The sequence below is a fragment of the Arachis hypogaea genome, chromosome 19 (assembly GCF_003086295.3).
Source record: "Arachis hypogaea cultivar Tifrunner chromosome 19, arahy.Tifrunner.gnm2.J5K5, whole genome shotgun sequence".
Lineage (NCBI taxonomy): Eukaryota > Viridiplantae > Streptophyta > Magnoliopsida > Fabales > Fabaceae > Arachis > Arachis hypogaea.
This window is the reverse complement of record NC_092054.1, coordinates 134,671,507-134,697,450: the sequence shown is the minus strand read 5'-3', so window position 1 is coordinate 134,697,450 and position 25,944 is coordinate 134,671,507. Positions and strand designations below refer to the sequence as shown.

The window sequence follows — 25,944 nt, the reverse complement described above, 5'->3', positions numbered from 1 at the left end:
GGGTAATGGGGGTTGGAATCAATAAAAAACGTAACTTCTAATTTTAATATATAGCGATTTTGAAATTTCAATCGATTGGATTACAATACCAATCGATTGAAAGCTGAAAAAAACACATTTAGGACACTTTCCAATCGATTGGAGTTTCAAACCAATCGATTGAATTAGAAGTTACGTGCAAAGTTCAATCGATTTTTAGCCGTAACCAATCGATTGAATATTGAGACCAATCGATTGAATTACATAAATTTAACATTTAATTCATTGTTCAATCGATTGGTTACTTTCACCAATCGATTGATTTATGCAAAACCATGCTTACCAGCAATATACAATCGATTGTTTAGTGATAAACTGAAATCCAATCGATTGGGTTAAATTTCAATCGATTGGTTTGATATTCCAATCGATTGGATTTCAGCGAAACACGATTTCATGAATGCTCAAGAATGTCTCGGATCGAATGTAATATTTTAAGAAAATTGGGATCCATGGAAGATATAATTGTTGTTGTTTTTGTATTTGATTGTTAATGAACATGATAAATTTATGATAAATTAATTATTTATAAAATAAAAAATCGTTTTTATAATTATATAAAATATATAGGGTCAATTTATAATTAAAATTAGTTAAAGGCCTATGTAACAGTTGTTAAAAAAAGTTAAGAAACATGTTTTTTTACTTGGACCACTAAGTGGTCCAAAGGTTCTTGGACCACCGAATCCTGAGCCCTTCTAAGACAACAAAATAAATAAACCTTTTTATTAAACATGTATAAGTAATAAATGTGACATTGATTAGAGTAAGTAGTTTCGTCCCTTAATGAGTAATTTTGCATTCAACTCTTAAGAATGAAAAATGTTTGTGTGTTTTAATGAATAAAGGTATTTGAAATTCACAAAAATAAAAAGAATTAAACATCAATTTTTTTTTAATATCTTTTTTATATAATAACTATTGATATAAATAATATTAGTTTACTTAATGCTTTTAGAAGTAATTTGTGGAGTAAAACTAAGGCCAGTTTGGCTAAACTTCTTAAATAAGTTCTTTTAAAAAATGAGCTTAAAATATAAGGACTTTTATTAATATTAACTTTTAAATAAGTTATTTTGTGTTTGGAAAGTTATTATGGAAGTCATTGTTTTAAAGTTGTGCATTAAATAAGAGTGATAAAATAGCTTTTGAAAATAGGAGAAGTCACATTTTTTAACTTCTTTAAAAGCTCTTAAATAACTTTTTGAAAAGTTAAAAATTTATCTAAAAATTTGTACCAAACCCATTAATGTAACTTTCTATAAGTTAAAAGTAAAAAAAAAAAGTAACTTTTTGGTGTTTGCCCTAAATAGATACTAATTTTAGCTTCTGTTTTCCTAAGCAACAAATGTGAGCGAAGTCATGATGATAATTCTAATGTTAGTATTCACGTTTAAGTTTTTCCAAACTTTTTTATTTTAACCGAGTCAAATTACAAATAATGGATCTGATAGAAAGTTAGACATTATGATAGGAGACCCCCCTCAACACACACACACACCCCTCTGAATTTTACCTTAATACTCTTGTTTCCTTAACTGGAAAGGGACTCAAGTACCCTTCTTCCTCCCTTAACTGGAAAGGGAAGTAATATCATTTCGGGGAGAAAAAAATTACAAAGATAAGTGTCTCTTTCAAGGGACTAAAACAAATAAAATAAAGTAACATAAGTAAATAATTATGCCTTTCTTTAAGGGTTTGTAAACATCGTCCAAAATTTCATAAGTAATATAATTCAATTTTTATCCACGGTTAAACAATCAAATTTATGTTTTATATATATTTGCAACATCTATTAGATAGAGGGACAACACCATTGAGTTAAACACCCCTCCAGTTCTAAAGTTTCTTTAGTTCTACAATTTTCTTTCATCAAATTCTTGATAGTAAAGGATTGGTCTGCTGAGAACACAATAGCTTTGTACAATTAAGCAAAAAAGTTTTGCCGATAAGTAAAGTTCTTCGAGGTATTTATATTATTTATATCTAATACATATTTTGTAATTTTTTTGCACATTTCCTTTTCTTGGTTTGTCTTTAAGCTTCTGTTGAAGTATTAGAAGTTTCTGTCACCGAAAAGCAATGGAAGCCACTGGTCCACAAATACGCATTCTAATTATTTTTTCAATTGTTAGGAAAATTACCAAATATTTTGATACAAATTTAAAGGTGGATTTTGGGGGGAAAATAGAAGTTTTCACTTTTCAGCCTTTCATACAGTCATAGATAACGATATTAGGATGTCTCCAAAAACGTAATACAAAATAGACACGCCGATTGATACGGGTACATTCGAAACAAACAACATGGTTGAAACTTGAAAGGTCTTTAAAGTATTTCTCTAAAGGATACATGATAGGATTGTTGTAGTTCGGGATTAGAGGGGGAAAATGGGAGGGAAAAAACACCTAATCAATCAATTTTGATTGGTTCTGATAATTTGGTATCGGATTATATTGATTTTATATTTTTAATAATTCAAAATTAAAAAAATAAAATAAATAAAAATTTCACAAAACACAAATTAATTAAGGAACCAAAACAAAAAACTAATATTTATAATCTCTATTTGAATAGAGTATAACTACAATTAAATAAATACTTGAATATTTTTCTTTTAAAGAATATGTGTCTAATCGAGTTATCAAGTTGGGTATTGAGGAGGACTGGCAATGGGTAGGGTAGGGTAGAGTTTAGATTCTACCCTAATTCTACTCGCGGGTTAAAAACTTTCTTAAAATTCTACCCTACTCTAACCGTGGGTTGAAAATCTCTCAACCCTAACCCTACCCAATTACCCGCACCCTAAAGTTCTAAACTCTACCTTACTCGACCATACTCACAGAAACAAAAAAATATTAAATAAATATAAAATTCAACCATTTCAAATTTCATACGTATTAATAAAATAGAAAATTAAAAACTAAGTTCAAATTAAAATTAAAAACAATAAAATTTTAAAGAATTTCAACATAAAATTACAAATAATATAATCATCAATTAGCCTAGTGATTATTTCAAATTTTTAGAAGAAGAAGATTGTGAGTACAAAACTCACTTTTTTCACTATACATATATATAACTTTTACATATATATTATATAATATATTAAGGATGCGAGTAGGATAGGATAGAGTATACCCTAAATTCGTATCCTACCCTATCCGCAGACAAATTTGCACCTTATCCTACCCTACTCACAGCAGATAAAATAGACAACTCTACTCAAACGGGTTGATTCAAGTTAGATATCCACGAATAGAGTATATATTGCCGGCCTAGTATTGAGTCATTGAAATTCCATTATCTTATCAAAGTCCATTAAATCTGGCTATGATTAGAGTCTTAATATTTGATTGTATCCAATAGCCCAAAATGAATCGAACCAATTTACTATGTCACTCAAGTAAGTACGCATAACAATCAAAGATGCGAATTTTACATATTTTGTGTAAGTTCCACGTTCTTATATCTCTCAACTCATGTCTTTATTGCTTAAACAGTTAAACCCATATTTATCGAACACCTTTAAATTTTTAACCTAGCATTTCTCTACATTTAATACTCTAAAAAAACATGCGAATCTTTCTTTTATTTTGAACACGGGAAATCTATCTATCTATCTATCCATTTATCTATCTAATTTTATTATATAAAATTTGATATGAAATTATTGTAAAATAAACTTATACCATTTAATTTCTTTCTATCGTATCTATCAACTATTTTGTATAAATGACAATTATTAAGAAAGCTCTCTTGTCATTAGGCTATGTCATCTATTTTAAATAGGTGATAAACCGATAATCATTAAAAAAAAAATTCTCTTGTATGTATTTTTTTACAATAAAAAAATATATTCACTTAATCAATACCCTTAATTAATTAAATTTACTACGTGTCATTAATAATTTTAATTATAAAATAACGATTAAATACAATTATCATCTATTATAATAATAATAATAATAATAATAATAATAATAACAATAATAATAATAATAATTTTAAATTATAAATATTCAAATTACATAGTGTTATAATCTACTTATATATATATATATATATATATATATATATATATATATATATATAACAACACTCTTATTACTGTTACTTTATCAATCTCATAATCTTTCACATAAATTATTAAAAATCTCTCCAATCTTTTCAACTTTGGTACAATATATAACATCAAAATTGCACCATAGAATATTATTAAGCAAACAGACCAATATTTGTATTTACTTTGTACATTTGTTTAGTGTTAAATGTACAAATAATCAAATATAATAATACTAAAAAATAGCTACAAAAAATTACATATGAACAACTTTGATTATTCATTTTTAATTATGATTCGATAACAATTTAAGAATTATTTTCAGAAAAATACAATTTACAAATTTAAATATTTACTAAAATAAATATTTTAATATATAAAAATATAAATTAATAAATTAATTTTTATTATAATTAATAGATTTAATTATTTTGTTGGTTCCTATAGTTTTGCGAAATTTTCAATTAGGTTTCTATACTTTTTTTCCTTTTAATTGGGTCCCTGCAACAATTTTTTTTTTCAATTAGGTCCCTCTTAACAATAATTGGCTTAATTTTATAGGGATCCAACTAAAAAAAATTAGTGCAGGAACTCAAATAAAAGAAAAAAAAGTGTAGAGAGTCAATTAAACAAAAATTTTGGTGTAAGGACTCAAAAAGAAAAAAAAGTACAAGAACCTAATTAAAAATTTTGCGAAACTATAGAGACCAACAGAGTAATTAAATTTAATTAATATTTCAAAATTTATTATGATATATTTTTTTATTTTAAGAGTTATATAAATTATTTTATAATTAATTATAAAATAAAAATTCATCTATTATTTTTTATTATCTAAAAAATTATGTACAAAAATTTTATAATATTAATTTTCTGCGCTTTGCGCTCGGCTAAATTTGATATAACGGAGTATGTATGAATGAGATGCCCATCCATTTTACTAAAGAAGCTATTGGTTGCTACTTGCTATGTAAAAATTGACTTTTTTCTCTCCAATTTGGCATTCCATACTTTACAGCTGCAACTTCCATTTCCCACGCGCTTCTTATAAATAAAACATTCACATTTATATTATTTTTAATAAAACTTATTAAACATATGCTTATCTATATTATGTTTTGACAATTTTCGTTTTTAAGTTAATCCTTTTTGACTATTTCTTAGTGATGTGGACTGAGACAATAGCTTGAAATTTGAACTATTGGTCCAGATTTACCCTAAATCATTAGAGCATATAAGAGCTTTTTGTCACGGAAAATTTTAGAAGGTTAGATCTAACAGTGTTTGAATAGTTTTCTGGAGTGTTTGAGAATACTCTAGATGGTTCCGGAACGTTCTAGAATGTCCTAGAAGGTCCCGGAATACCCTAGAAGGTTCTAGAAGATTCTGGAAGGTCATAGAGTATTCTAGAAGAGTGTAGATGTATATAGAAGTATAAAGGGTGATATGGAATAATCTAGAAACATTTAGAGAGTTGTGGTAGGATAGATATTTGTAAAGAAGGTTCTGGATGATTAATCTGGACCGTTGATTAGATTTAATCCTAACCATCCATTGAGGAGGTGGATGGCTATAAATAGGGATGAGAGTTAGAGTTTGGGTGTGTAAATCATTTGTAACCAACACTTGAGTAATAAAGTGTTCTTTCCACCAAAGCTTCCTTTCTCTTGTGTTCTCTTGTGTTCTTAACTTTCTTGCTAAATATTGAGGGTTAGGCTGACTTGGTCTTAGCTCAAGAGGTTGAGTAAGTCCGAGTGCCGGCACGGTAGCGTTGGAGTGTGTCCAAGGCCGTGACAATTTGGTATCCGAGCAAGGTTCGAGAGGGAGCACAAGTCGCTTGTGGGAATGGCTTCTAGTATCACCATGGAGCATGTTGAGTCTCAAAGGGGAAGGGATACTATTCTTTCTCAATGGGGAGGCAAGAAGGTCCGTTCTTCAAGTGAGCCTAGAGGTAAGGACTCTAACTTCTTAAAAGAAAGAGTTTCTATGTTGGAAAATGTTCTATCCTCTATGGATGAGCGCTTCCAAAGGATAGAACATGACAAGGAGACCCTCGAGGCTCACGTATTAGGAGAACTAGATGCTTTCAAAGAAAGCATGCTCCAAATTGAAGAGAAGCTTGAGAATTCCTTAAAGCTATTTGAGGAAGTTCGAGTTTGGTTCGAGGAGGCGAAATCTCGACCAACCATTATAAGGGAGACGACAAAGATTGATCTCCCCAAGCCAAAGGAGTTCAAGGGCGTAAGGGACGCTCGCGAGGTGGAGAACTTCCTATGGCAAATGGAGAGGTACTTCGAAGGCCAAGGGGTGGTCGAAGAAGCAATAAAGGTACGCACTGCAGCTCTCTACCTTTCTGATAATGCTACTTTGTGGTGGAGGAGAAAGTGCGTAGATATGGAAAAGGGCTCTTGCAACATAGCCACATGGGAAGATTTCAAAAGGGAATTGAAAAGACAATTCTTCCCTGAGAATGTGGTTTATGAAGCAAGGAAGAAGTTGAGGGAGTTGAAGTACAAGAGTACGATTAGCGACTACGTAAAGGAGTTTACTACTCTCACGCTTCAAATCCCCAACTTAGCATCAGAGGATGCATTGTTCTTCTTCATTGATGGACTCCAACCTTGGGCAAAGCAAGAATTACAAAGAAGGAATGTTAAGGATGTCGATGAGGCCATCGTGGTGGCCGAATCACTCACTGAGTATCATAGGGGAGACTCTAAACCTAAGTCTTCCTCCAAGCCTAGTTCTGCTAAAGGTGGGGGAGACAAGGGGAAGAGCTTCTCAACCAAGAAGGAAGGAAAATACTCTTCAAAGAAAGAGTACGAAGAAAAAAAGAAGGCTTTCGTGCCCAAAGGAGGATGCTTCGTGTGCAAGGGACCGCACCAAATGAAGGATTGTCCCAAGCTAGGGACTTTGGCATCTATCGCTGAGGAACGAGAAGCTCAAACTCAAGTAACTGAGTGTGTTGGATCTATCCAACACATGAATGCTGTGAAGGGCAAAGAGGCAAGCACTGCAGAAAAGAAAGGCGTGATGTATGTCAAAGCCTTTATCAATGAAAAACCCGTCATGGCTATGATCGACACTGGTGCTACACACAACTTCATCACGCCTGATGAAGCAAAGAGGCTTGGGTTGAAGATCACCGAAAAGAATGGCTGGTTCAAACCCGTGAATACCAAGGGTGAACCCCTTAAGGGAGTAGCAAAAGGGATTGAGATGACTCTTGGTTCTTGGAAGGGCCTTGTGGATTTCTCAGTAGCACCCATGGACGATTTTAAAATAGTCATCGGGCTCGATTTGCAAAGGAAGGCAAATATAATACCTATGCCATACTACAATATAGTATGCGTCATGGAGAAAGGGTCTCCATGCATGGTCCCTACAATCTCAAAGGCTGGAGGAATTCCGATGCTCTCGACCATGCAACTCAAGAAAGGTTTCAAGAAGGAGGAGATGATGTCTTTGGCTTTACTACAAGAGGAGTCAACAGCCAAAGGAGAAGATGTTCCCCCTAAAATCAAGGAAGTCCTTGAAGAAAATAAGGATGTGATACCTCTCGAGTTGTCAAAGCAGTTACCACCTAGAAGAAAGAGGGATGACAACATTGAATTGGAGTTAGGAGCGAAACCACCTATCTCAAAACCATACAGGATGTCGGCCATTTCTATGGTTGAAGGAGATATTGTGCATACCATCAAGGAAGGGTTGCATCACGACCCACTAGCCAAGAAGTTGGTGGAGTTGGCTAGAGAAGGTAAGACCAAAAGATTTTGGTTAGAAAATGACCTTCTCTACACTAAAGGGAGAAGACTATACGTCCCTAAATGGAAAAATCTAAGAAGAAAATTAGTGAGGGAATGCCACGACACCAAGTGGGCTGGTCACCAAGGTCAGCGAAGGACCTTAGCACTCATTGAATCTTCTTATTATTGGCCTCAAATGAGAGATGAAGTGGAGATCTATGTGAAGACCTGTCTTATGTGCCAACAAGATAAGATTGAAAACAAGACACCAAGTGGGTTGTTGGAACCTCTGCCTCCATCAGAGCGACCGTGGGAAAGTGTCTCTCTAGATTTCATCTCTGCCTTACCGAAGTCCGAGGGGTTTGGATCTATTCTCGTGGTAGTGGATCGATTTTCGAAGTATGCTACCTTTATACCTGCCCCTACTGACTGCACTGCAGAGGAAGCAGCACGACTATTCTTCAAGAATGTGGTGAAGTACTGGGGATTGCCTAAGAGCATCATTAGTGATCGAGATCCACGCTTCACAGGACGACTATGGACAGAGTTGTTCAAACTCCTTGGGTCGGAGCTTCATTTCTCAACAAGCTTCCATCCTCAAACCGATGGGCAGACTGAGAGAGTGAATGCCTTACTCGAGTGTTACTTAAGGCATTTTGTGAGCGCTAATCAGAAGGATTGGACAAAACTCCTCGACATTGCTCAGTTCTCATACAATTTGCAAAGGAGTGAGTCTACAGGGAAGAGTCCGTTCAAGATTGTGACTGGACAACAGCCGCTTACGCCTCACTCTCTTTCTTCCTCTTACTCAGGAAAGAGCCCTGGAGCTTATCATATGATTAAGTCATGGGAAGAACAAGCAGATGTCACTCGTTCTTACCTCGACAAAGCTGCCAAGAGGATGAAGAAATGGGCAGATAAGAAGAGGAGGCATGCAAGCTATCAAGTGGGAGACAAGGTAATGATCAAACTTCTTCCACAACAATTCAAAGCCTTTCGCAAGGTTCATAAGGGTTTAATCCGTAAATACGAAGGACCATTTGAGATCATTGGACGTGTTGGGGAGGTTGCTTATAAAGTACAACTCCCTCCCTCTATGAAGATCCACCCGGTCTTCCATGTGAGTATGCTTAAACCATATCATGCGGACCAAGACGAACCGAGTAGAGGTAACTCGAGTCGTGCTCCGCCTGTGGTGATTAGATCTTTTGACAAAGAAATCGAAGAGATCCTAGCTAATCGCGTCGTGCGACGAAGAGGAGTACCACCAAGTATCCAATACTTGATCAAGTGGAAAGGGCTCCCGATAACTGAAGCTAGCTGGGAAACTCGCGAAGATCTGTGGCAATTTCAAGAACACCTAGAGCGCTATCATGAACAGAACGCGACGAGGACGTCTGCGCATTAGGTGGGGGAGAATGTCACGGAAAATTTTAGAAGGTTAGATCTAACAGTGTTTGAATAGTTTTCTGGAGTGTTTGAGAATACTCTAGATGGTTCCGGAACGTTCTAGAATGTCCTAGAAGGTCCCGGAATACCCTAGAAGGTTCTAGAAGATTCTGGAAGGTCATAGAGTATTCTAGAAGAGTGTAGATGTATATAGAAGTATAAAGGGTGATATGGAATAATCTAGAAACATTTAGAGAGTTGTGGTAGGATAGATATTTGTAAAGAAGGTTCTGGATGATTAATCTGGACCGTTGATTAGATTTAATCCTAACCATCCATTGAGGAGGTGGATGGCTATAAATAGGGATGAGAGTTAGAGTTTGGGTGTGTAAATCATTTGTAACCAACACTTGAGTAATAAAGTGTTCTTTCCACCAAAGCTTCCTTTCTCTTGTGTTCTCTTGTGTTCTTAACTTTCTTGCTAAATATTGAGGGTTAGGCTGACTTGGTCTTAGCTCAAGAGGTTGAGTAAGTCCGAGTGCCGGCACGGTAGCGTTGGAGTGTGTCCAAGGCCGTGACAATTTGGTATCCGAGCAAGGTTCGAGAGGGAGCACAAGTCGCTTGTGGGAATGGCTTCTAGTATCACCATGGAGCATGTTGAGTCTCAAAGGGGAAGGGATACTATTCTTTCTCAATGGGGAGGCAAGAAGGTCCGTTCTTCAAGTGAGCCTAGAGGTAAGGACTCTAACTTCTTAAAAGAAAGAGTTTCTATGTTGGAAAATGTTCTATCCTCTATGGATGAGCGCTTCCAAAGGATAGAACATGACAAGGAGACCCTCGAGGCTCACGTATTAGGAGAACTAGATGCTTTCAAAGAAAGCATGCTCCAAATTGAAGAGAAGCTTGAGAATTCCTTAAAGCTATTTGAGGAAGTTCGAGTTTGGTTCGAGGAGGCGAAATCTCGACCAACCATTATAAGGGAGACGACAAAGATTGATCTCCCCAAGCCAAAGGAGTTCAAGGGCGTAAGGGACGCTCGCGAGGTGGAGAACTTCCTATGGCAAATGGAGAGGTACTTCGAAGGCCAAGGGGTGGTCGAAGAAGCAATAAAGGTACGCACTGCAGCTCTCTACCTTTCTGATAATGCTACTTTGTGGTGGAGGAGAAAGTGCGTAGATATGGAAAAGGGCTCTTGCAACATAGCCACATGGGAAGATTTCAAAAGGGAATTGAAAAGACAATTCTTCCCTGAGAATGTGGTTTATGAAGCAAGGAAGAAGTTGAGGGAGTTGAAGCACAAGAGTACGATTAGCGACTACGTAAAGGAGTTTACTACTCTCACGCTTCAAATCCCCAACTTAGCATCAGAGGATGCATTGTTCTTCTTCATTGATGGACTCCAACCTTGGGCAAAGCAAGAATTACAAAGAAGGAATGTTAAGGATGTCGATGAGGCCATCGTGGTGGCCGAATCACTCACTGAGTATCATAGGGGAGACTCTAAACCTAAGTCTTCCTCCAAGCCTAGTTCTGCTAAAGGTGGGGGAGACAAGGGGAAGAGCTTCTCAACCAAGAAGGAAGGAAAATACTCTTCAAAGAAAGAGTACGAAGAAAAAAAGAAGGCTTTCGTGCCCAAAGGAGGATGCTTCGTGTGCAAGGGACCGCACCAAATGAAGGATTGTCCCAAGCTAGGGACTTTGGCATCTATCGCTGAGGAACGAGAAGCTCAAACTCAAGTAACTGAGTGTGTTGGATCTATCCAACACATGAATGCTGTGAAGGGCAAAGAGGCAAGCACTGCAGAAAAGAAAGGCGTGATGTATGTCAAAGCCTTTATCAATGAAAAACCCGTCATGGCTATGATCGACACTGGTGCTACACACAACTTCATCACGCCTGATGAAGCAAAGAGGCTTGGGTTGAAGATCACCGAAAAGAATGGCTGGTTCAAACCCGTGAATACCAAGGGTGAACCCCTTAAGGGAGTAGCAAAAGGGATTGAGATGACTCTTGGTTCTTGGAAGGGCCTTGTGGATTTCTCAGTAGCACCCATGGACGATTTTAAAATAGTCATCGGGCTCGATTTGCAAAGGAAGGCAAATATAATACCTATGCCATACTACAATATAGTATGCGTCATGGAGAAAGGGTCTCCATGCATGGTCCCTACAATCTCAAAGGCTGGAGGAATTCCGATGCTCTCGACCATGCAACTCAAGAAAGGTTTCAAGAAGGAGGAGATGATGTCTTTGGCTTTACTACAAGAGGAGTCAACAGCCAAAGGAGAAGATGTTCCCCCTAAAATCAAGGAAGTCCTTGAAGAAAATAAGGATGTGATACCTCTCGAGTTGTCAAAGCAGTTACCACCTAGAAGAAAGAGGGATGACAACATTGAATTGGAGTTAGGAGCGAAACCACCTATCTCAAAACCATACAGGATGTCGGCCATTTCTATGGTTGAAGGAGATATTGTGCATACCATCAAGGAAGGGTTGCATCACGACCCACTAGCCAAGAAGTTGGTGGAGTTGGCTAGAGAAGGTAAGACCAAAAGATTTTGGTTAGAAAATGACCTTCTCTACACTAAAGGGAAAAGACTATACGTCCCTAAATGGAAAAATCTAAGAAGAAAATTAGTGAGGGAATGCCACGACACCAAGTGGGCTGGTCACCAAGGTCAGCGAAGGACCTTAGCACTCATTGAATCTTCTTATTATTGGCCTCAAATGAGAGATGAAGTGGAGAGCTATGTGAAGACCTGTCTTATGTGCCAACAAGATAAGATTGAAAACAAGACACCAAGTGGGTTGTTGGAACCTCTGCCTCCATCAGAGCGACCGTGGGAAAGTGTCTCTCTAGATTTCATCTCTGCCTTACCGAAGTCCGAGGGGTTTGGATCTATTCTCGTGGTAGTGGATCGATTTTCGAAGTATGCTACCTTTATACCTGCCCCTACTGACTGCACTGCAGAGGAAGCAGCACGACTATTCTTCAAGAATGTGGTGAAGTACTGGGGATTGCCTAAGAGCATCATTAGTGATCGAGATCCACGCTTCACAGGACGACTATGGACAGAGTTGTTCAAACTCCTTGGGTCGGAGCTTCATTTCTCAACAAGCTTCCATCCTCAAACCGATGGGCAGACTGAGAGAGTGAATGCCTTACTCGAGTGTTACTTAAGGCATTTTGTGAGCGCTAATCAGAAGGATTGGACAAAACTCCTCGACATTGCTCAGTTCTCATACAATTTGCAAAGGAGTGAGTCTACAGGGAAGAGTCCGTTCAAGATTGTGACTGGACAACAGCCGCTTACGCCTCACTCTCTTTCTTCCTCTTACTCAGGGAAGAGCCCTGGAGCTTATCATATGATTAAGTCATGGGAAGAACAAGCAGATGTCACTCGTTCTTACCTCGACAAAGCTGCCAAGAGGATGAAGAAATGGGCAGATAAGAAGAGGAGGCATGCAAGCTATCAAGTGGGAGACAAGGTAATGATCAAACTTCTTCCACAACAATTCAAAGCCTTTCGCAAGGTTCATAAGGGTTTAATCCGTAAATACGAAGGACCATTTGAGATCATTGGACGTGTTGGGGAGGTTGCTTATAAAGTACAACTCCCTCCCTCTATGAAGATCCACCCGGTCTTCCATGTGAGTATGCTTAAACCATATCATGCGGACCAAGACGAACCGAGTAGAGGTAACTCGAGTCGTGCTCCGCCTGTGGTGATTAGATCTTTTGACAAAGAAATCGAAGAGATCCTAGCTAATCGCGTCGTGCGACGAAGAGGAGTACCACCAAGTATCCAATACTTGATCAAGTGGAAAGGGCTCCCGATAACTGAAGCTAGCTGGGAAACTCGCGAAGATCTGTGGCAATTTCAAGAACACCTAGAGCGCTATCATGAACAGAACGCGACGAGGACGTCTGCGCATTAGGTGGGGGAGAATGTCACGGAAAATTTTAGAAGGTTAGATCTAACAGTGTTTGAATAGTTTTCTGGAGTGTTTGAGAATACTCTAGATGGTTCCGGAACGTTCTAGAATGTCCTAGAAGGTCCCGGAATACCCTAGAAGGTTCTAGAAGATTCTGGAAGGTCATAGAGTATTCTAGAAGAGTGTAGATGTATATAGAAGTATAAAGGGTGATATGGAATAATCTAGAAACATTTAGAGAGTTGTGGTAGGATAGATATTTGTAAAGAAGGTTCTGGATGATTAATCTGGACCGTTGATTAGATTTAATCCTAACCATCCATTGAGGAGGTGGATGGCTATAAATAGGGATGAGAGTTAGAGTTTGGGTGTGTAAATCATTTGTAACCAACACTTGAGTAATAAAGTGTTCTTTCCACCAAAGCTTCCTTTCTCTTGTGTTCTCTTGTGTTCTTAACTTTCTTGCTAAATATTGAGGGTTAGGCTGACTTGGTCTTAGCTCAAGAGGTTGAGTAAGTCCGAGTGCCGGCACGGTAGCGTTGGAGTGTGTCCAAGGCCGTGACATTTTGCAGTGTTAATAATTGACATTATATTAACATTCAATTCACAGTTATATATAAAAAAATTATTTTAATTATGTAGATAATATAAAATATTTTTGACATCATTATTTAATTATTATATCTTATCAGACCATATAAAAGAATTGCGTCTTATTAACACTTTTAATTTCTATATAATAAAAAGTTAAAAAAACTTATATAGAGAGAAAAATCCACAACAAATAACAAAATACACTATGTTACACAAAAAATTATCTATCAAAATCATTATTTTGTGTATAAATACATTATATATGTGTTATTTAATTTATTTTAATATATATTTATAAATTTTATATATATTTGATGGTTATTAGTGGTTAAGAGAAGGGGGTTGAATCTTAGCCCCTTTTTATTGAGTAAATCTTACTGTTCTTTTAAAACGTTTAAGGAGATAGTTTTGCTTTTTGTTTCGTCACTAGTCAAGAGACTTTTTCTTTTTGTCTCGTAACCAATGAGGAGATATTTTTTAATTTTGTCTCCTTCGAACAGAATCAAAATTTGAGTAGAGTAGAGAGAGAGAATCACATCCAGAAGTATCCTGGTTCAGCTGCTAAATGCAGTGCAGCCTACCAGTCTCCATCACAACAATGATGGAATTGGAATTTCACTATCCGGGACAAGTCCAGAATCTATCCCCAATCATGAACTTGACTTGGTCACCTACCAAACTTTCAACTGCTAAGTGTTAACCCAACTTTTAAGGGGATTTCCACAGAATCATGAAACACAACACAGATATACAAAGGACCTCTAGAACATCTATGACTTTTTCTTTTAATTTTGTATACTCTGCCTTTTTCCGCTCTATGGCTTTTTTCATACAAACCTCACTGTTTATCTTTTTCCACCATGAGACTCAAGACAGACAAAACTAAACAGAAAAGTACAACATGAAACATATTGAAGGAGAATAACTTCTGTTAGTTTGGATAGCTATAAGAACTCTATGCTTTTGCTCTTTTTCTCCTTGCTTCAAGCCTTAGCTGTTTACCCTTATTATAGAAGGGGAAGCCTCCAAGGTTGAAACGGTTGAACCGAGCTAATCTTCTTCTTCTTCAACACAAAACCGATTCGGCCAGAGAGAGAAGAGAGATAACCGAATGTAAAATCCAACATGCAATTACCTTTGCTTCATCCCTTCTCACCAAATTTCATCAATTCGGGCCTTCCATCTTGACTTGCTTCCCAAGAAGAATTCCTGACCCTTGATGAGTCCTTGATGCTTGACAGTTCCATCTGCTCTATCTTCTGCCTCTTCCTCCACGTAGCTACAGTAGCTACCTTCTGTGATTATTGATCAAAAGTAGAGACGAGCCATACCCCAAGGGATATTCTTCTCTGACCGAGTTTGATCTTCTTCCATTTTCGGGTATGGAGAGCTTGAGCTTTCCTCACCACTTCTTATCATAAGTGGCAACGATCTCAACCACACCCTACTGTAGATCTTCTTTTTGCTAATGCCATCATCACAATGGCTTCTTGCTTGTACATAGCTTTTCTGCTTCTACCTCTGATGGCTTGCTTCTTCATCCTTCTTCCTAACAAAGAAGTGACCGAAACTTTGAGAGAGAAGAGAGAGAAAATTGAAAAACTTTCAATGGAACCAAGAAAGAGAATTAAAATGAATTAAGTTTCCACCTTTGCTTAGTAGCGCGTGATAGAATTGATGGCTATCAAATCAATTTTCACTTTCTCTTTCATGTTTCCAATGCTATTAATGCAAATTAATTTAATTTTGAAATCCATCAAAAGAGGGGGCGGCACTGGTATCCGTGTAAGCAAGAAACTTTGCTTTCTTCCAATATTAGTTTCGGACCTATCTTTGATCTTGCAACAAAGATTTTATTTTTGGGCTTATTTACCAAAATTTCTGGTCCAACTAACAAAATAACTCAACCACGCATTTTTAAACAATTTTGTATAAGGCTGAACTTTAGCTTCACGTTAGGTTTGTTATTTTTTGGCCCAGACCACAATTTACAAGTAACAAAATTATCAATTAACAAGTGCGAATTGAAATTCAAATTAATAATTTTGTAATTAATTATTTTAATAATATTTAATCATCATCAAATTAATTTAAAGTTTTCTAAACTCATTAATATCCTATATAAATAATTGATAGTTTATTTTTCATATAAGCATAATGTGGTTGTCCAATAAATTTCGTGTTTCTAAATTAAAAAAAAGGAAAAACAACCAAAATTTGTTCCTAAATTTATGAAAATAAAAATCAGAATTTGTTCCTAAACAACCAGAATTTGTTCCAATAAATTTATGAAAATAAAAATCAAACAAATTGAGTTTGTTCCTAAATTTATGAAAATAAAAATCAAAAGGTGAGGTTACGGATTCAAAAAACAGTAGAATTAGATATTTTTTAAATATTATTTTTATTGAATTTAAAAAAAAAAAGAAAATAAAAAATAAATAATTTTTTAACTTTTTGAATAACTAATACGTAAAAGTTGATATTCAAATTAATTAAATAATAATAAATTTTTAAAAAATTAACTAAAAATTAAATTTTAAAAGACAAGTAACATTTTTGTTCAAAAAATTTAAAACATCAAAAAGTCAGTTAATCACGGAGAATTGTGTGTTCAAAATTTGCAGCCAGAAATTTTTTTAGACTCCTCTATATTCTAAAAAATCATATACAGAATCTATTTTTCAAAATTTTACAAATTATCAACTATATAAAAAATTCTTACCCTATCCTAATCACAGGCTAAAAATCACCTATTATATAATTTTATTTATCATTTCATGATTAATATTTATATTTATGTGTATTATATATATATGTACAAAAATACTTAATATTTAGTGTTTGTTTATGCATCATTAAATTGATAATTTTTTAATAAAAAATATTTTGTTTTTTGTTTTTTAGTATGATAAATTTTTAATAATAAAAATAAAAATATTAAAAAAATAAAAAATATTTTTATTAAAAAATTATAATTTATATTTATTTAAATTAAAAAAAGATATTTTTCACATAATAAATAAATAAAATTTTTTTTATCTTATTTTATCTAAACATAATTAATAGATATTTTATTTTATTTGAACATAATTAATAAATAAAAAAATCTTTTTATATGAAATATTTAAACATAAAATTATTTTTATTTTTGTAAAAAATCTTTTAAAAAAATATTAAAAAAGATATTTTCTAAAAATAATGTCTAACAAATCCTTAGTGAGAAATTAAAAAAATTGATAAAAAAATTGATAGAAAAAAATTGAGAAATTAATAATGAGAGAAAAATAAAGAAAAGAATTGTTTAGTGGTATCATTAACACCAAAAAAAATTAACACCGACGCGATGAAGAGGAATTAAAAAAATTGATAGAGAGAGAAAGTGACCGACGCATTACCTCATTCACACTTCAAATTAAAACTCAAAAATTGTGTCGCCACCAATTTATTCACAAAATAATTAGCAATAATTAAATAAATAAAAAGGGGTGGCTCTCGTCTCACTCTTCTCTCTACTCTTTCCTTTTCTTTCTTTTCCTTTCTATTCTATTCCAATTCCAATTCCAATTCCAAATCTATTCAATTGGTTTTTTGTGGATCCGAGTTAGAGTGTGTGCGACTCAGCGAGTTGGTTGGAATTGAATTGAATTCAGTGAGTCTTCTTTCTGACTCGGTGGTACATGCGGCTGTTCCTGCTATTGCCACGCATCATTCTCTCTCAGAATTCGAATCTCCTGTTTCCGGAAAAAAAAACTTGGAATCCATTTTTAGTTTTAATCAATATATCCCGATAAATTCGAATAACCTTATTATTATTATTATTATCCAGCTTCTTCTTCTTCTTCTTCTTCTTCTTCAACTCCAAGCACAACTCACAACAACTCAGAACAGTGTTTTTTTTTTTTTGGTTTTTAGGGTGAGATCAATAGTTTTTCTGTGGCTTTAAGTCAGTTTTGATTGTTGGTTTGGATTCAATTGAGGAAAAGAACTTGTGCCTGGGTTTTGAATTTCCATGAGGATCTGTTGCAAGTGATTACTTTTTTTTTGTGATTTTTTTTTTTGGCCAAAGAGGGTTCTTTGATTTCGGTTGATCATGGTTAGCGGCAACATTTTTCACTGTAGAAAGAATTCATGGCCGCCTGAAGAGTATATCAATAAAGCCACTTTACAGCTGGTAAGCTTCTAAACTTTTTAATTTTTTTCTGTGTCTTGCAGCTTTTGATTTTTTCCAATAATTTTCGTTCCTGGTGAATTGGCATCTTAGTATTCTGATGGTTTAGCATGAGTTTGCCTGAAAATTTGAATTCTGGACTTGATGTGAAGCTCTATGTTTTTTTATTTTTTATTTTCCCTGTGGAATGATTGAGTTGCATATTACCATTTAATGATTAAGGAAAAAAGTGAATTGAATGAATGTATTTGCTAAGGCAACTGTTTATGGTGCTACATGCGTTTTTGATTTGTTAATCATATCATAGCTGAATAAAATTGAAGTGTTCTTTGCACCCTTTTTGCAGTTTGATTTTGATAGTGCTGCACCACCTGAGCAAGCTTGGAGAAGGAGATTAAACAGCCATGCCAATCTTCTTAAAGAATTTAGTGTCACTTTTATGGAAGCTATTAAGATGGCAAGTGTTATCTCTCTGACTGGAATTGATTAATTTAGTACATGGAATCTTTGCATATAGTTATTCAAGTTTGTTTTTAATTATTATTTTTGTTCCTCTTGGATATATTCCTGTGTCTTATTTTATTAAACTTCAAAATTCCAGGTTCGATTAGGCATACGCATATGGTCATACGTAAGGGAAGAGGCTTCTCATGGAAGGGTAAATTTTCAAATTATCCTTCATTTTCTCTAGCCATTCATTGCTCTCTCTTTTTATTTATTTTTTATTATTGTTAATATTCCCTGATATTATGATAAAAGAGTTGATTAACTTTATAGACTATAGAAAGTTAAAGATTCCAGACATGAGAAGTGACTTTTTGTTTCTCTGGTGTCTGCAGAAAGCCCCTATTGATCCTTTCACTCGAGAAAGTTGTAAGCCATCTGCAACTCAAGGAGTTCCACTTGGAGGGATGGGGTATGTTCGATTCCAACTGAAATAGGATCATTAATCAACTGAATGGATAGTCCTGTATGTTACTTTACACAAAAATGTTATTTGGACGCCAAAAAAGGACATTCGCTCTATTACCATTAGATTTGATTTTGGACCTTACTCATGTCTCGAACATGTGCATTCTCCACCCCTTGGATTTAAAAGGTGTCTAAGTGGATACCAACTTTTGGTGTGTAAAAACATTATTTTTCATAATAGGATTAACCATTCCGCTGGTTAATGGGGCACTCTTTCTTTATTCAATTGGTCACTTGTTCAACTTTGGTAGCAAGTCTCTGTAATAAATAGGTCTTTCTTCTTCTGTTACTGATTTGTACAATGTTCATATGCCTCCACAGGAGTGGCAGCATATCAAGGGGATTTAGAGGTGAGTTCCGACAATGGCAAATTATCCCTGGTTTATGTGAAGCTTCACCTGTCATGGCCAACCAGTTTTCCGTACGTTCATTTTTTCTTTCTGCTTAATATTGACCTTTTGAACTGCTTCTTATGTTTGTATTATCTTATTTATTTACTCTAAATGGCAGATTTTTGTTAGTAGAGATGGAGGAAACAAAAGCTTTGCATCAGTTTTGGCGCCTGGACAGCATGAAGGCTTAGGGTAAGGAGTAATTTATGAAATTTTAGAAACCAATGTTCATAAATATAACATCTGTAATGTAAGATTAAAAGAAAGGGTGGGGGAGGGGGATAGGCGTTTTTTTCAAACTTCAAAATGTTTTTATTTATTATTGTTTATTATAAGCTTTCGTTGACATCTGTTTTTCAGTGATGGGATTTTTCATTTGGTTTTATGGTTTTTCTAGCAGTGCGTGTTTATCCATCAGTCTGGTTTTTGTTTAAACCTAAAGAGGGTTTCTAATTATTGTGTGCTTTACTCTCATTAGTTGCTTTTCATATATCTCAATACATACATCAACTCAAATTTTCTTGTTACTTTTCTTTTTTCAGGTCCCACAAGAAAGCTGACGATCAGGGTATATCATCATGGGGGTGGAATCTTAATGGCCAGCACTCAACGTACCATGCTTTATTTCCAAGAGCTTGGACAGTTTATGATGGTATCTTCATTTGTTTTAATTATTTTTCAACTGTTCTCTAGATACGTATGGTCCTTGTGAATTATGGCGTAATAGCGGTGTTCTAATTCTTAGGTGAGCCAGACCCAGAACTTAAAGTGTCTTGCCGGCAGATATCACCTTTCATACCGCATAATTATAGAGAAAGCAGTCTACCAGCTGCTGTTTTTGTTTATACAGTATGTATTTCTCCAGCTATTGTCATTTTCTCTGATTATATTTCCACAGTACAGAATAGTTGGTGTGTTTTTGTTTTCTTAGTTGAAAACATTTATTTTAATTCATGTTACCTTTTTTTCAAAGTGAGTGAAGGAATTGATATTCTGCATTGCACCTTTGTTCAATATTATCTATTGCATCCATATTACATTCATCTAGCTGGGTAATATATAGCTTATTAGAGAGTCATACTTGTTTCTTTTGCAGTTGGTAAACACTGGTAAGGAGAGAGCTAAAGTCAGCCTTCTATTTACTTGGGCGGTAAGATTTTTTTCATTATAATTATTTTGCACAAAAAAGCACACAACTCGATTAAATTAACCATCAATATCAATTTTCTGCAGAATTCCATTGGTGGAAACTCACACTTAACAGGAGGTCATGTAAATGAGCCGTTTATGTAAGTTCTTCTATCTTGATATATCTTTGCTTATCTATAACACAAGCTCAAAACATTATCTTGACTCTTTTCTTTATTTTCAAAAACCTTTTCTCATTCACAGAGCTGAAGATGGAGTCTCCGGAGTACTTCTACATCACAAGCAAGTTATCAAACCTTATAGCTATATATGACGGTTGGTTTGCATATTTCTCTGTAGTTTGTACCTAAATCCATAATAGGACAATGACATGAAGTTCTGACTATTCCAAAGGGGGTATTGCTGCTTAGGTTTGATTTTCCCTATATCCCTATTAACTAGCTGTGCTTAAGATGCACCGAGAAGGATGCTTTTCCTTGATCATTAAGTTTAGGTGTGAGAGCTTATGCTTTGAGTAAGGCTGTGTTATAAGATTAAAGGGGAAACAATTGGTCAAGAATTATCAGGGTGTCGAGATGTCGTGGAGACCTGTGATATGTTTTGATGGTCTTAGATCTCTTGGAAGGAAAAGGTGATATAAGAACTAGTTGTGAGGGGATTTGTTTTCTGGTTTGGATACTTTAATGTAAGCTGTTATTTTACTAAAATTTTGTTCTGTTAAGATAGTATTCTGTGCAGTAGTTGACTCATAAGTCAGGTGATCTCAGTAGCTGTTCTGTATTAATTAGAATAGATTGATATGGATTTACTGCATGGGTAGAAGTAGGAGCATGTAACTTTAGGTTTTTACAGTCCTCTATAATAAATGGAATACTCAGAAGCTGTAAAACAAAGATCATCTACGAAACCGTTTTAGGAAACTAAGTCCTCAATTTATGTTTGGATATGTTAATTCAGAAGGGAAAAGGGATTGTAGAGACTTTATATTATGGATAAAATTTTTCTAAAAGGTGCTTTAAGTAGTATTTCACTGAAAGGGGTAAGCATGATTTAAAAGGTGATTTGCTGGATGGTAAAGGGTATATTTTCATGAGAAATGATTTTTAGGCCAAATATCTGAGAGAGAGAAAAAAGGCTATCCAGAACAGAATACTAGTCCAACAACCATCTTCTGTATATATATTATGTTTCTAGACCAGTAGAGCATCAGGTTAAAAGAGTTGACCACAACAGACATGATACATGATAGCGTACAATGGCGTCGTTTGATTCATATAGCCGACCCAATCTAGTGAGATAAGACTCTGTTATTGTTGTAACTGAAGTTGAAAACTTAGATATGCAAAAATCGAAGTGATTTAGCTTTTGAGGAAGTGTAGATGATGATGATGATTATTATTGTTGTTATTATTATTATTATTGTTATTGCTATTCAAGTAATGTCGTGTAGTTCCTACGATGACATTTAATCCTTTCACAAACAAATTACCAATGAAAGATCCATCTATGTACGATTTGCACCTGACTGCTATATAACTGATGATTTTACTGGAAATTATTCCAATGCAGGACAGGAAAAGGTAACCCTCCTGTAACCTTTGCAATAGCTGCATGTGAGACACAGAATGTTAGTGTTTCTGTTTTACCGAAGTTTGGGCTCTCTGAAAAAAGTAGCACAACAGCAAAAGGCATGTGGTGTAAAATGGTGCAGGTACAGATTACCTCTATTTTGGGGATTCTAAATGATATTTATATCACCATTACCTTCATGGCAAAATATATGTGGTTGATTCTAAGTTAAATTGTTGCATATTAAGGATGGACAATTTGACCGGGAGAATTTCTCTTCTGGAGCTAGTATGCCCTCATCACCTGGAGAGACTCTATGTGCTGCTGTTTCAGCTTCGACGTGGGTGGAACCCCATGGAAAATGCACTGTGGCATTTAGTCTTGCATGGTCATCTCCAAAAGTAAAGTTCTCAAAAGGCAGCACTTTTCATAGGTAATCAGAATTATGTAAGAATATTGTATATAGTAAATGTCTAGTAAGACGTAGTATGCCGACCATTTTTTTTTTTGTGGTGCGCTTTTGTTTGAATAATTTCAATTCTTTTACTCTGCAGGAGATACACAAAATTTTATGGGACTTCTGAGAGAGCTGCAAAGGACTTGGCCCATGATGCATTAACTCGTATGTTGTCTGATTGGATTGAAGTTGATATTCTTCCTTACTGTGGTTTATCTGCATTAGTATTATATGTTATGATCTTCACACACCGAAAAAGGGATAAAAGATATGAATGCTTCTAAAGTAATGTTTCTAAGTGGTTTTAGATTCTGTCAGTAATATTTACAAACCTTGTTATGTTTTAAATTCCAAACAGAATACAAACGATGGGAAGAAGACATTGAGAAATGGCAAAATCCTATTCTTCAGGATGAGTCACTACCAGAATGGTAATTCTCTGTTTAAGCATGAAGACATTTTAATTTTTAAGCATCAACTTGTGTATTTGTTTGTTATGGATAATTGCCAGGTAAATATTAGCTTAGAGCCTCTCAGTATGTGCAAAAAACATAAAACAGAACTTTTCTTTTTTTTTTCTTTGCTAGTTCATGACTAGCTCTTCTGTCTGTAAATTTTTGTTATTTATTTTAATTAAGAAAGGTTTCTCTCAATCTTTCCTAGATCATCCTCCCCCCATATTTATCAGATTGTTCTCCATTTGATCAACTCTTACTTTTGAAGCTTCTGTTGGTTTAAATAATATAACTAAATTTTCATTTACAGGTACAAGTTCACATTGTTTAATGAACTCTACTTTCTTGTTGCTGGAGGAACAATTTGGATTGGTATGTATTCATTTAAGTATATTGTTTTGTGATTGAGTAACCTGCATAAAATCTGCTTTTTGGTGGATCTTGCTATTGTCAGATTAGTCTAATAAATGAAGACTCTTTGATCTGTCTTCCAGACTCGCCTTTGCCATCTTCAAATATGAGGAATAAAAGCCGGGATCAGGTAAAAGAATTGGAAAATACAGAAGTCAAAGTGACTGAAGCCAAAGTGAGTCGTAGACAAGGTGCAGATGCTGGGCGTACAACAGATAGCACCTATGATGTTGAGTATACAACAGATAGTGCCAGTGACGTTGATTGCATGGTAGATGGTGTGGATGAAAAACATCGTGGTGATCTCTCCCACGAAAGTGATGCTAGTGTTACTCTGGCAATGATGGACCAGCAATATGACAGAGATGATGTCGGAAGGTTTCTGTACTTGGAAGGTGTTGAATATATCATGTGGTGCACATATGATGTGCACTTCTATGCTTCGTTTGCCCTTCTTGAGCTCTTTCCAAGGATTGAATTAAATATACAGCGTGACTTCGCTAAAGCTGTATTGTGTGAAGATGGAAGAAAAGTGAAGTTTCTGGCAGAGGGCAACTGCGGAATTCGTAAGGTTAGAGGGGCTGTGCCTCATGATCTTGGGACACACGATCCATGGCGTGAAATGAATGCTTATAACATTCATGATACTAGCAAGTGGAAGGACCTGAACCCCAAATTCGTACTTCAGGTGTATCGAGATTTTGCTGCAACAGGGGACATGTCCTTTGGAGTTGATGTGTGGCCTGCTGTACGAGCTGCAATGGAGTATATGGAACAATTTGATAGAGATGGCGATGGTCTTATTGAGAATGATGGGTTCCCTGATCAAACATATGATACATGGACAGTGCATGGTGTGAGTGCTTATTGTGGTTGCCTTTGGCTTGCTGCCCTTCAAGCCGCAGCTGCAATGGCCCTTCAACTAGGTGACAGAGATTTTGCAGAAACATGCAAAAGGAAGTTTTTGAAGGCTAAACCAGCATTTGAACAGAAATTGTGGAATGGTTCTTATTTCAACTATGACAGTGGATCAAGTAGTAACAGTAAATCAATTCAAGCTGATCAATTGGCTGGGCAATGGTATACGGCATCATCGGGGCTTCCTCCACTTTTTGATGAGTCCAAGATCAAAAGTGCTCTCCGGAAGGTGTATGATTTCAATGTAATGAAAGTTAAAGGAGGCAAGATGGGGGCCGTGAATGGCATGCATCCCAATGGCAAGGTGGATGAGACCTGCATGCAGTCTCGTGAAATTTGGACAGGTGTGACCTACGGTGTTGCTTCTACGATGATCCTTGCAGGAATGGAAGAGGAGGCATTCGCAACTGCCGAGGGTATATTTCAAGCAGGCTGGTCAGAAGATGGATACGGGTAAACTTTCTTGTCATCTATCCTCCATAATTGTGTGTGGTTTTCCAGCATTCTCATTTTTTCTTGCATCTCGTTTACCGTAATAGGGTTAGGATTATTGGATGCGTAGTTAGAAATTACTCCCTTGAACTAATTTTATCCCAAACTCAGATCTACAAAGACGTGATTAATGTATCCAATTTTAAAATATCTATAGCACAACAAATAAGCGAATCCTTTCTTGTTTTTTCTCTCATCATTGTTAATAATAGTATTTTGGTAAATACGTCTATCATCAAGTATTGAATTTGAGTTCTTAACTTTATGTCACAACATCTACTAGAGGTTGAAAGTGTGATGGTGTTTGTCATACATCTTGTGTGCAAAAAGTTCCCGCCAAACTTACAATTCTGTGGCTTCATTCTTGCTGTTTAAATTGATAATTAGTTGAATTCATCAAATCATACATTTGATTAGTCTCTCAATTTGGGGTGAAGCAACTTCTTGTCTTTTGTCTAAAGAAATGAAATGAACTAATTCACCAGGTTTGGCATAATGCAGGTACTGGTTTCAGACACCAGAGGCATGGACAATGGATGGACACTACAGGTCTCTCATCTACATGAGGCCACTTTCAATTTGGGGTATGCAATATGCATTAACATTGCCCAAGGCAATTCTTGATGCCCCTAAAATTAACATCATGGACAGAATCCACCTATCTCCTCTTAATGGAGGATTCCCCCATAATGAAACAGGTGTAAGAAAAATTGCAAATAAAGCAAAATGCTTCGGAAATTCTGTGTTTCATTGTGCGTGCTGATGATTGTTATTAATATTGCCAAAAAGCACAATTTTTGTATAGGTTTAAAAAAAAAAAAACCTTTATCACATTGTTCCTTACCCCCCAATCTTCTACAAAAGATGTTAAGTAATGGTGAAGCGTCTTTCAGGGTTGGGGTTAGTGTCTTGGAAGAAGAAATAAGGACATTTTACTTGTAATCTTATAGCATGTTAGTTTTGACTTTTGAACAATGTAGGTCACCTTTGCATAATTGCATGTAACATGAACATTCTTATTTATTTTCCCAAGATATAATCTGATTTTACCACAATTAAATTTATAAAATATCAATAATTGTTTAGCCTGTCTACCATCTACCATCAAGTGGCGATTTGAATTTCCATTTTTTTTTAAATCAATCTAAGGTATACTGGTAATCAATTATTTAGTTAAAAAAATTGTATAAAT

The 25,944-nt window shown here is 35.4% G+C and overlaps 1 protein-coding gene across 3 annotated transcripts; it reads left to right on the top strand.

The window, feature by feature from the left end:
* Window positions 1–1,843: 1,843 nt before the first annotated feature.
* LOC112775750 (uncharacterized) lies at window positions 1,844–25,840 on the top strand. 3 transcript variants are annotated; one of them, XM_072228929.1, is made up of 19 exons: window positions 1,844–2,006; window positions 17,836–17,940; window positions 18,284–18,394; window positions 18,539–18,595; window positions 18,777–18,853; window positions 19,231–19,330; window positions 19,420–19,493; window positions 19,844–19,953; window positions 20,047–20,150; window positions 20,398–20,451; window positions 20,535–20,590; window positions 20,694–20,732; window positions 22,020–22,161; window positions 22,268–22,452; window positions 22,574–22,641; window positions 22,835–22,907; window positions 23,242–23,303; window positions 23,426–24,713; window positions 25,254–25,840. In XM_072228929.1, the coding sequence occupies exons 2-19, from the start codon at window positions 17,860–17,862 to the stop codon at window positions 25,513–25,515; spliced, it is 2,943 nt and encodes a 980-aa protein (XP_072085030.1). In that variant the 5' UTR covers window positions 1,844–2,006; window positions 17,836–17,859; the 3' UTR covers window positions 25,516–25,840. The 3 variants fall into 3 exon arrangements, with proteins under 3 accessions (XP_072085030.1, XP_072085029.1, XP_029151429.1); XM_072228928.1 differs by lacking the exon at window positions 1,844–2,006 and adding an exon at window positions 17,276–17,682; XM_029295596.2 differs by lacking the exon at window positions 1,844–2,006 and adding an exon at window positions 17,297–17,418.
* The last annotated feature ends 104 nt before the right edge of the window (window positions 25,841–25,944 follow it).